This window comes from Melampsora larici-populina, assembly GCF_000204055.1.
Source record: "Melampsora larici-populina 98AG31 unplaced genomic scaffold MELLAscaffold_18, whole genome shotgun sequence".
Classification (NCBI taxonomy): Eukaryota; Fungi; Basidiomycota; class Pucciniomycetes; order Pucciniales; family Melampsoraceae; genus Melampsora; species Melampsora laricis-populina.
In genome coordinates this window covers 853,846-866,223 of record NW_006768782.1, presented here as the reverse complement: position 1 = coordinate 866,223, position 12,378 = coordinate 853,846, and the positions used below count along the sequence as shown (strand labels likewise).

Here is a 12,378-nt window from a genome sequence, read left to right as displayed (position 1 = left end):
TGATTGTTCTCTTTCTCCGGATAGATTCTCGGTACTGACACTTTGTGATGTTGTTATCATGATAGACGAATGCGCAATTCAGGAGCGAAGCCTGCGCAGGGATTACGGATGGGCCCAGGTAGGCTACCGAACCAAAAGGATGCCTTGGAGCCGGGGTGGAAAACGTTATTCTCTTTTACCGGCTATATTCAAGGGTGGTATTTTGGCTATGGCTTGCCAGGAAGGCAGTTTCCATCGCAAGGAATTCGAAAGCTTTCTCAAACACCAACTGGTGAGCGTTGTTTTATTTGGTTCTCATGTTTCTGTTCCTGATCCGTTTATTCTCTTTCTTATATCCCTTGGTGTTAGTTTCCGGTCATGAATCCATACCCGCAGGCGAATTCAGTGTTAATCATGGATAACGCAAGGATCCATCATGGAGGTCGCATCGCCGAACTTGCAGAGGAGCGGGGTATTCGCATACTTTACTTGCCTCCCTACTCGCCTGATTTGAACCCCATTGAAAAGGCGTTCAGCGTGCTGAAGTCCCTTTTGCGCCGAACCCAAGCTCTCAGCCTTGCTGCCCGCGATTTGAAGATTGAAGCGATTGAGAAAATGACTTGGAAATCTTTTACGGCAGGGCTCATGCATAAGTTATACGCAGTAACTGGTTATTGGATGTAGTCTCACAACTTTAGTATCACATTGTTTCACTGTGGTCTCTTGTCTGGTTTTTGTTTTTAAAAAGCTCCTCCTTTTTCGCCTGTTTATGTCTACTGTTGTCTACCGCTAAAAATTGCGGTCGTTTTTATGTTTTTTCCCTAAGGTTGTCCCCCTCTAAATAGTGGCGAGATATATACAAAGCAATGAAGTTCTGGATTGAATTTATAGTTAGTCAAACAAAGAGCGCGAGCGTGATTGAAAAAGATAAAGCTTGAGCCGACATCGGGACTGACTTTTTGGTGATTGGCCTTGAAATGTTTTCTAAGGCCAGTGGGCTGTAGATTTCATTGGATTTTGATGTCTGTGATGGAATCCAATGAAATCACTTTTGAGAATGCGCTTATCACCTAATCATCGTGATTATTGACGTGTTCTCCACTTATAAAAATGGTCTTAATCTAATCACATGAAGTCTGTGATTCAAATATTTCATGTGATTACATTCTTTGCTCGCCTGCTTTGGATTAGGCAACTCTCAATGCATGGAAGTACAGAGGAAGCCAGATATATCATTGCAAGTTGGATAGAACACAGACTTTATCAAAACAAGTTTTGATAAGGAAACTTGATTTTATGAAGAAAAAAAATAACAACCAATGAGAACAATTGCTGGATACGTCGTAACAAACAGGTTTGGGAACTTTAGTCAAGTAGTTCGCACTACACGATCTTTAACGCCCCATAAACAGAGGAGATGAGCAAAAGAAAAAAAAAACATATTGCTGTCTAAGCGACACTGGGCACTTTAGTCAAGTAGTTCGCACTACACGATCTTTAAAGCACCCAAAACATACTGGTGAGAAGCATAAAAAAGGGCGATCTAGACAATTTGGGGAACATTAGTCAAGTAGTTCTCACTACATGATCTTTAATGTCCCATAAATATTCTGTGACATAACAACCGCGGAAATAAAGTGATTAAACAAATCCTGCTAGGTATCAGTCTAAAGGTTTCAAAGTTTTCAGAAACTCGGGTACTGCCTTAAAAATGTCGTCGGCGTGAGCAAACGGGATGCCCATAGCGTGAAGGGTTTGGATCGAGTAAGTTTTGCGGTCGAGTAAACGTGTGAAGTTGTCGATTCCTTCGTTTTGTAATGCATCACGGGTCTTCTTCATTCCGGTGTGTATCCCAGCAAACAACAAAAAAGACTTGAAATCGGGGCGTTCAACGTTAGTTGGAAGGGCTAATCGAATGATGGAGTCGCCGGGTGACTCTGTCGAACCGGGTAGGACGGGGGTAATCATCATGTTTGGAGTTGAAAAAGGACTGGGGAAGGACAATCCAGCGCTGGGTACAGGCATTCCAGGGCTTGGCATGCCTTGACCATAATAATTATGGTGGATGACAGTGCCTCCAGAGGTCGAACCCGCAGACTGGGGCTGGGATCCTCGGGGGCGACGATCTCTTAGACCAAGGAGCTCCGCCTTCTCGTCTTCGTAGTCACTGGCGTTGACCCAATTGAAGTTTGGCCTCGCCATAGGAGGATTCATCTCGTCCACACCAGGCACTCCATCGGCCTAGAGTGAGGAACAGAATCAGCAAAGTGGACATTTTGTGAACAACGGTCAGTATGAAATGACTCACCCAGTCATTGGCCCAGGTTCGGATACGCGCAGTATTAAGGAGTAAAACTTTTGAAGTATCTTTTGTATTCACTGCGGTAGCCACATTCTCACCCGATTTGAATGCCTTTTCAAATCGGGCCATCAAAAGCTTGTACTTCTTTTCTGCAGGTGTCAGAGCATCAGACTGAAGTACAAAAGCAAATAATACAAACTCGTCAGAGGCGCCAATCCAAATCAACAATATCAGGATCGTGTGGGAGAGCACTCACGCCTTCAGACTCTGACCCATCCAATTCATCAGATGGGTCAGATGGTGGATTCGCACCCGAACCGTTGGTTGACTTCGCCAAAGATCGATTTGCGTCCTCATTGTTTTTGGGGTGTGGGTGGACGATCTTGATGCCTACGGTTGCTGTTGATGGGGCGGCCAGGATAGCATGAACAAATTGTCCAAAACTGACATCGTCAGTGAGATAAACGCGCTGCTTGGTCGTTTTGCGATCCGTTCCGTTAATAAAACCTTGAATAGCTAAAGTACCACCGCGTTTGGCCGCGGCTAGAGCATCCGATATACCTTGGAGGCGTTCATTGCAAGCGTTGAATAGTTTAGTGCGCCAGTCGGACCAGCTGAAAGATCCAACAGGTAACACAGAGTACGTCGGGACAAGCGGTTTGTAATTGCTCCATTGGGGTTTCGCTGGTTTCGGAGCTACCTTTAAATGGCGACCGCGGCCTTTCTTAATCCGTCCAGCAACAGAGTCAGTCGCGGGTACTTTACGTTGATACACGTTGAAGGTGATCTCAAAAGTGCGCAGAGGAAGTTCGTCATAGTGGGCGATAGGACCTTCAGGAAGAGGCAAGGCGCGGGTTGGAAGACCCTCCAGAATGGAATTGGCCAGCGGAAGGTCTTCCGAGGTGTCATCAGGCAAGCCTATTATGATAGAAGTTAACATCATGAGCATATGAAGAAATTTTAGGATTGAAGGATGAGAGACTTACAATTGCACCCAGTGCACCCATCACGACACACTCCATTATGGTCATCATCGATGACGAGAGTTATTGGACCAGACGGGGTGTTGGAAGTCAAGGTAGTCGAAGCATTAGTCTGTGAACTGTGAGACCCGAGGATAGTTGAGGATCCCAGGAGAGTGGGCGATCCGGCGGTGTCGAGGGCCAATTGGCCATCAGAAGTGAAACTGCTCGTGAAGCCAGCGTGGTCGTAGCCCGCTTGATAAATAGGGGAGGGACCTGGAGCGTAATTTGAGGCATTACGTAGCCTGGTGAACGGGTTTTGGGCAGGCGAAACACTGTGACTCCATTCAAGAGCATCACATTCGCTCGCGCTCATGAAACCAGCAGGTTGACGTGTCGGTAATTGGAGAGAGTTTTCCAGTGGCACGGGGTATGGCATGTTGCGCTTCCTAGGGCTTCCGGGAGGTCCAAATCTAACAATATCAAACGTTAGATCTGAAATAACGCGATGATTAGGTCCACAGCTCACCCTGTGGGACCGGCCAAAGAAGAAATCAAAGGGCGGTAGGTATTGGTCCGAAGCAAGCGAGGTGACATGCGAGTTGGTCCAGTAGGAGTAGGGCTGATAGGCCTATTGGTAGTGTCTTGCCTGCGTCGGTGGGAAGCCAAAAAACCCCTTTAGCTTCCACCGGAAAACCAGAAGAATAAAATTTCAAACTCACAATGGTACATTTTGAATTCGACGATGGACCATCTTTGAAATCAAGAAATGAAAGAATACGAGTTGAAGCGATGTAGTGTTGAGACAGAGACCGAGAGAAGAGGACCAAGGTAACCCTTTTAACCTTTGGCTAGTGCAGGTAGAGACCAGTCGAAGTTGGAGCTGGGTCAAGGAGGCAAAGATTGACCGGACCAAAGATCGGGTTCTCCGACCGATATTTGAAACATCTTTTGAACCAAAGATCAGTGACGCGAGGATGGATTCCATTGAAACTATTGCTGGGTGCTGTTGATTCAACAAGCCAAATGGTGAGATGTGGGAGTCGTCGAGGTGCAAATAATCGAGTCGCTTGCTAGCAGTTCTCTCAGAATGGTATTGATACCGGGTGATGAAGCGATATGAGCTATTGAGGAAGAAATTGAATATGCCAATTGGAACCAGAGATCATTGAGTGAGCCAAAGCTGAAGACCATCTGAGGTATTGCTATAGATTCAACAAGCTAATGTGGGAGTCGTCGAGGAGCAAAAGTCGAAAGCTCTCGTTTGCGACCCAAATTGTTCTGCTACCGGGTGAAGAAGCGAGACGAGCTATTGAAGATGAATTTGAATACGCCAATTGGAACCAGAGATCAGTGAGTTGAGTAGAGGCTGAAGTCATTCACATTGAAAGCTTTGTATAGCGTGTGACAAGCTAAATGGCGAGGTGTAGGTTTGGTCGAGGTGCGAAAGTCCAACGGTGGCGGTTTCCAAAAAGATCTTTCTAGAACCGGATGATGAAGCGAGATGAGCTGTGGCGAATGAATTCGATTTCCAATCAACTTTGTCTGGTACGTAGAGCTATGGTGATTTGATTATGGAGGTGCCAAGGGTGAGCGGGAGCAATTCCCACACACACAGGCGGTAGCATGTAGAAACCGGAAGATGGAAGGGGGGGTGAAAGGGATGGGTGGAACAGGTTAACCCTACTTCACAGCTCTCTTTAGCTCCCGTGGCCGGAGATGAACTACTGCAGGCAATACAGCGCTGTATTTAGTGTAAACCTTATGGGGTGAAAAAAAAAAAAAAAAAAGGACACGAATTTCTTGAATAGCTGTACGTATCAATCGGCCAATTATCAAAAAAACGTGAATCCCTAGACTTATCCAAGTCCTTCCCTGCTTCTCGCACGCTTCAAGCGCAGCGAGGGACGACACCCCCACACGCTTTTGCCTGTGAGGGGAATCAAGTTTGGCTGGAGAAAATTTCCATACTTACAAAACTTTTTCAGTGGATGTTCCTGAACCATAAAGAGTTATTGTTTTTCTTCCTGAGCCGCTCCTTTCTATCAAAAAAATACCGAGGAATACTCTTTCAGGTTCCTTCTGGACTCGGTGTATACATACAAATATTACGTATGCTAGAATTGTTGTCACACTTGTCAGGTGGTGGGCGTGTCTTTTTCAAAATCTGGCGCACCAGTGCGCGGAATTTCGACCCAAAAGGGTGCGTCGCACCCCCTTCTTGAAATCTCATATTTTTTTTGTTCAGAGCCAAGTCATAACTTAAACCATTCTTCTTTGCAGTAGGTACACTTAGCCTCACGTCGCTTGCTTTTGTCGTCTCTAATTTCTGTTGTACATAAGAAACCCAGTCCAGCGAGCCCCGTGATTTGTGTTTGGTTGAATCCACTTTGATTTTGAGGGCTCCGCCACAACAAATAAATGCCGTATTTCGACTTGATTGTGGTGTAGGTATTGATTTCTTTGGGACAAACAAAAGTTTTTTCAAGGTTATGATATCACCACTACACATATTAACCTGATTCTGCTCCCCCCGGTGACTTGGGGTTCCTCATACCCTCTCACCCCTCACACCCCCCCATTTCTGACCTCGAGGGTGCGACAGGTGCAATGCACCGTCCGGACGCACCCTTGTGCAGCACACCTGGACTCCCGCCCACCACCTGACACACTTGACTCAAATTTTCAAACATCCAGCCCAAATATGCTGCGGACTGTGCTGGTGTTCACAGCGTGGAAACCCACCTGCCGTGTCCTTTCACTTGAAAAAATATTTCCGCCAGGTGGAAAAAAAACCCGTCAATTCTTGTTCACCATCATTGAGAAAAATGCCTTTTTGTCTATTCCCCCAATATCAAGGTCCTAGTTGTCAAACCTTCAAGTTTGAGGAATGCCCAGGTCTACCATATGTCAACGACTCTGCAAGCCCATATCACATCGATCACTCATTTTCTGGACCCAACTATACAATTGTACACAGGATGTCATATGCAAGCCTCACAACTATAAGAAATGTGGTCCTTGTCAGCACTTGTACGCAGAAGACCGCAAGTTCATGGAGACAATCATTGAGAAAGAACCTTCTTTGTTCTTGGATGAAATCAGGGAGAAGCTATACGGCTCTCAAGGTAAGATGCCCTCAATTAGCACGGTGCAACTGGAACTACACAGACATCTTTGCATCACTATCAAAAAAGTTGGGGGCAGCAATGTTCAGAAGTGTGATTTTGCCAAATTTAAATGGATGGAGGAGATTATGGCCTTGCCAGCAAAGTTTTTGGTCTTCACTGGCGAGTTCTTATCAGTGTCTTCTGTTGCTCTAATTTTATTTTTATACATTTGTTAACCATCATATCATCATGTTGGCTTACTCTGTTTGACAGACAAGAGTGCAGTTTGTGGTTGCAACCTCCTGTGAAAGTAACAGTGTTCCAAAATTGGCACTTGAACAACCCGGAAAATTTCCAAGATCCATCAAGGACAATATTCATTACTTCCAGCCATCAGTTATGATGACTTACTGGCAGTCTTGGTCCTCAAAGGTCCAGTAACTCGCAAGAGATTTGACAGCTTCCTTGAACTTAGCTTGGTAAGTCCATTCCCTCTAGGCATGGTGTTGTAGTCAACTGATTTCAGACGTGTCTTCCAAAGCTCCCACAAATGAATCAGTACCCTGCCCCAAATAGTGTTCTTGTTTTTGAAAAGGCTTCAATCCATTGCGGAGGCAGAGTGGGAGAGCTCTGTAGGAACAAAGGTATGTTTTTGATGTTCCTACTCTTGTATCTACCTCACTGACACATACTCTAGGTATCCTTTTGGGTTACCTACCACCGTACTGCCCTGAACTCAACCCAATCAAGTTGAGTTTTGGGGTGATGCAGACACACCTTTGTTGGTCTCAAGTCCTAGCAACTTATAGGAATCCAATTGCTCACATCCAAAAGGCAGCATGCAAAACCTTTGAGCAAGCCTTACTGCATAAGTTATATAGTAGTTGTGGATATTGGATGGCTCATAGGGCGGCCGTGTCATCTCTACTCCATTTTGATACTCTCCACTGTGCTCTTTACTCTTTTTATGTTGGACTTGGCAAAAATGTTGTAAATTCTTTTGTTTTAGGGCTGAAAGTACTGTCTCAGGATTTGGTATATGAAACAAGTCAATTCATCAAATTTCCAAACAAAGAACAAATCAATCCTTGAGCAATGTAGTTTATGAGAGTATATGGAAATCAGGAAAGCTCAAAACCTGATAGAGAGTGATACACCTCTTGATTGAACCTCTTGATAGGAGTTCAAAGTTTTTAGTCAATCAAGTCAATTAACCCAATAGAGAGCAATTCAGTTCTTGATTGGAGTTCAAAATGTTTGGTTGATCAAGTCAATTAACCTGGTTGAGAGTGATTCAGCTCTTGATTGGAGTGCAAAAGGTTTACTCAATCAACTTGTGAGTAAGCTCTTGCTCATCAGTATCGAGCTTAAGCAGAGGCTTTGAGTTAATCCTGATGATCAACAGTTTACTCAATAGTTGATCAAGGAGCAAAGGTTCCGTTGAAGTTTGGAAACTTGACTCAATAGACTCTTGAATTTCAGATTTGGATGAGTCGTTCAAAAGGCTCTACAGCAAATCAAATCTCTCCAACTTCAAAAACTTCCATGCACTCTGGGTTATGAGTTTTTTGATTGATTTGTTCAGTATCTGGTGATTGAAGACAATCAAGATCAATCACATCAGCTCCACCTGATACTGTAGAGGGTTACACCGTGTCAGTATTTGTGTAGCACGTTGATGTACACACATGGAGAGTTTTGAAACAAATCTCAAAGTCTTTTGGTTGGATTGAGACTGGGATTGTTGTTGAGTGCCCTTTGTGAATAGTGGTTGATTCATAGGATTTGCGGAATCCTTTTTCATCAGCCAGGGTCAACTGACTTTCAACATCCCAGTTGATAAGGGGAAGATGCACCTGCTGTGGCACCTCTTTGATGGGTCTTTACAGGGTCTAAGGAAAGTCTTTTGTGTGTGCACGTCAATGTGCTACACAAAGATTTACATGATGTTATATATTTGGAGGATAATGCATTGCATTCACATGAATGAAAACAAGATCAATCTAATTCAAACAAAGATTTTGAGTTCACATTTGAGCAAACCCAATTTGATGAGAAGAAAGAAAAATAGAGATTGAATGTATGACATCCTTCAGGCTGCCAAGCTAATTAATCATGGAGATCAATTAGATGGCTTGAAAGCATGTCAATATTTATATCTGATGTGACTATTCATCAAATGAATGAGGTTGAACAGCTCACTCATCATTTGATGAGGTCAATATTCATTCATAGAAAGGGTGCAAAGATCAAAGCCTGTTGCTCCTGTCTGCAAAGTCTGGCTGCTGTATGTTAGTTCTGAACAATCAAAATTTCTCAGTGCCTCTGTATAATGAGGTGATGTTAACACTTGAAAGTCTTTGTTGGGCTACAACATCATATGGAAGGTTTGTCTTGTTGATCATCTGGTAATTAGTGAAATCAGCACATGATAAAATCTCACCAAGTTCTCAAAATTGTTCTGCAGGGAAATGACAAAAACAAAGGAAGGGGAGTAGGCCATCCGGATCCTCAGGATCATGGGCATAGGGAGGGGATAAAGATAATGGAGGTGGGCTGGCAGCTTGACGTGGGTTCTTGATCAGAGTCAAGCAATATGTTCTGGGAGAATTTCAGTTGGACACTGGTTGTTTGTTGGGAGATTTTGCGACCCCGACTGCGGCAACAACACCTACCACAAGCTTTGCAATCAAAGGAGATTTGATGGCTGGCTGTGAAATTTGAGGTGGAGGACTGGCATGTCAACAAGTTACTTTACCAGAACTCTTCAAAAGATCATACTTAAGCTCTGTCGACAGGCTTTCATGGTCCACATCATCATCATTTTAAGAGCTTTTGATGTCAGAAAGCTTGCCGCTGTGAAATCATGATGACTGACTTGCTCAATGCTTAGCCCACTCTTTGGATTTTCCATATGCCATTGCAAAGTATTAGTCAGAGTTTTTGGTATCAATGACAGGATGATATGTTGATGGTATGCAATGTTGATTGAATGTATTTTGAAAAGTTGTCCAATGAAACGGGTATCAGGAGATTCATCTGAAGCAACAGAAGAACCTGAATTGCCCTGGTTGGACTGAGTTGATTTGACAATTGTCAGCAGGAAAGATTGAAGCAAGCTCAATGAGAAAGCAGGTTTGATCATACCTCCTCAGTATGTTCTGAATTTTTGGGCTTGATGTTGCTTCTTTTGCACTGCCAACAGCTGCAGCCTCAGTGGGTTCAGCCTAAAAATTGAATCATGTTATTCATGGAAGTTTCATGGAGATAAAGATCCAGCATACCAGATTAGCCTGAGCTTTCAGCTTTTGGGGACTTTGTGCAAGATCTGATATCCCAGCATCTTGGCTAGAGTGTGCCTCTTCAGCCCAGGTCTGAAAATTTTCTTCTGTTAATTCAACACACCACTTCATGCTCTTGGGATAATTAGAACTCCCTGAGATGTAAAGAGTCCAAAGCCCAGGATTCTTCTTTTGTTGGGTCAAATCTTCAAGGAGGGTCTTGGTGGTCCCACTCTTGGCTGAGGCATCTTGACTTGATTTTGGCAATATTGAAGTCCGTTGCAACCCATTGATATAAGTTTCATGGGTTACACAGGGAATTTATGGAACCTTCATTACTTGATCTTCAATTTCTGGACCCAAGCACATCTGATTTGGCTTTGGACTCACCTTCTAAGATCCAATAACTCAGTAAACAAGCCACTACAAGTGTACAAAGAAGTCTTACTCAAGCTTCAGATTGAATTAGATGGCATTGTATCAAGTGGCAAGCAGAAAATCAAAATATTCAGAAAATAAATTGGTCAGGAGGTGGAGAGTCAGCTTGAGTGTTTTGATCAATTGAATTTTGAGGCCTGCAATGCTCAAGTTGAACAAAAAATCAGGGAAGTGTGGTTTTAATTGATTTGATTGTTTATTTCCTCCTCTTGCTTGTGATACCTTCAATAAATCTTGTATCAAATTACATCTGGAGTCATGTGGTGACATGGTGACACTTCCTGGGTGGCATGACATACAAGATGACTCATATCAGGATATGGTTTTTGGGAATCAAAAATCCATGTTGATGTGTTGGTACAAGTCATCTTGGATGTTTTTTGTCTTGGGGATGAATTTTGTTTACACATGACATGGGAAAATTACATGTGCAACCCATGCCCTGTAACCTGTAGTATTCTCTGTATTCTTAACTTAAGCAGAGAAACAAACCTTGGTCAAAAACCAAACCAGGTTTTGCACCATGATGCACATTTTTTCAAAAAATCATTCATTCTCAATTTAGCAGTAAGTTTACTTTGACTGATACACAAAGTCTAGAAACACAGCTATGGGATATAGTTGGTACATACAGATCTGGAATCTGCAATATCCAAGTCCTGACCAGGAATGTGATGAAAACTTTGTATTGATCATTACATACTGTATGTAGGGCATAGGAGCATCATTGTTACGGCCTGGACTGGCTAGGCGTCATAGAAGACAAGCCACTCAGCCTTTTCTCACCCTTAATCGGTTTAGACTAAGTTGGAAGATTCAGGAACATTGTGATCTGAACCGGGTTTCATCTTTTCTCTTTTCGTCATTTGTGAACGCCACATGAAACGTGTTTTGTATAAAAGATTCTGTTTTCTTCCCTAAAGTTGTTGTCTTTTCTCTCGTCACATTTTCTCATTGTTTCGGTAGATTAGAACTAACAACTAGTTCTCTAGGTTAGACATGTTTCATCTTTTATGCAATTGTCACATTTTCTCATTGTTTCGGTAGATTAGAACTAACAACTAGTTCTCTAGTTCTTGTCCCGCTCTACAGGTTATGAGCTACATGTTACCATCGGACATCGACGACTCTTTTGAAACAGCACCAAGCGGATCAACGATCAACCGTGATACTACCTCACGGATTGAAGACATCAGTGATCTATATTATAAATTCACGACAAACGACAACCGTTTCCCATTCTGCTCTCCAAGGGCACTACACTACGTGCCACGACAGCCGCGCTCCATGACACCTCCCGCCCCTTGCCCCCTTCGCCACGACAGCCACGCTCCATGACACTTCCCGCCCCTTACACCCTCCCATTAACTTTACGTCACGCACGTCACCAACCACCAAGCTCTCCCCTACACAAGCCCACTTTCACGCCTAGCAGCTCAACACCATTCGCGGCGGTTAACCTCATTTCGACTCATCAGGCACGTACAAACACGTTCCATTGATTCCTCAGCCCATTAGATCCTTCGACTCGACATCCCAAAATACGCCGGCTCCCCACGACCTACCGAGCTGTTTCAATCAACACGACGAAAGCAAATCAGTAAGTGCCTTCTAGCATTAGCTAGGCGTTCTAGCGTTGGCCAAGTAACCAATAAATGTTCAATTTGGTAGCTCTGGGTCCAACTGGTGAGCCCTCTCATTTCACTTACGACCTGACAGCCAATTTGCGGAACGTTGGCTCTGTCCAGCTTGCTCTCTCACACGACCGAGTGACCCATCAAACCAAAGCACCCGTGCACACTCCCAGCGTACGACTCAGTCAGAACCTGAATCCGTAGCTTTCGTTACATCGGCGAACGAGCCAATGATGTTCCAGCCATCCCACCACCCTTCCCACACACGCGACGTCCTGATGTACTAAACGTTCGCGTATATAAGCTCTATCCATCCGGCAAGTTCACGTACTCCCAATCTCCTCCAGTATTCAACATCCAATAACGCTCCTGCTCAACGACCACCTGCCCTCACTTCCAAGAGCTCCTACTCGATAACCTATCCCTTTCACATTTTCACAGCCTCCCTCAAATCTACCTCAACCTCTTGACCACGCAAATAAACACCCTTCCGCCTGTAAGTTCATTACCATTTGACCTCATTACCAATCTGAGCGCTCGTTGTAATGATATACACAATTCATACAGTTGGATCTCCACTACCAGACCAATCGACTTCAAGCAAGTTCCCCGCCACTTGGTAAAGGACGAATAACAACTCTCACACCTACTTACGTCAAAGAAGTCAATAAG

General features: G+C 44.0%; 1 protein-coding gene across 1 annotated transcript; it reads right to left on the bottom strand.

The window, feature by feature from the left end:
- Window positions 1–1,886: 1,886 nt before the first annotated feature.
- Window positions 1,887–3,997, bottom strand: MELLADRAFT_86447 (uncharacterized protein; the record flags this gene model as incomplete). Its single annotated transcript, XM_007409984.1, has 7 exons — window positions 1,887–1,914; window positions 1,982–2,220; window positions 2,288–2,452; window positions 2,538–3,199; window positions 3,268–3,716; window positions 3,773–3,919; window positions 3,966–3,997. The coding sequence occupies 7 exons, from the start codon at window positions 3,995–3,997 to the stop codon at window positions 1,887–1,889; spliced, it is 1,722 nt and encodes a 573-aa protein (XP_007410046.1).
- Window positions 3,998–12,378: the final 8,381 nt, after the last annotated feature.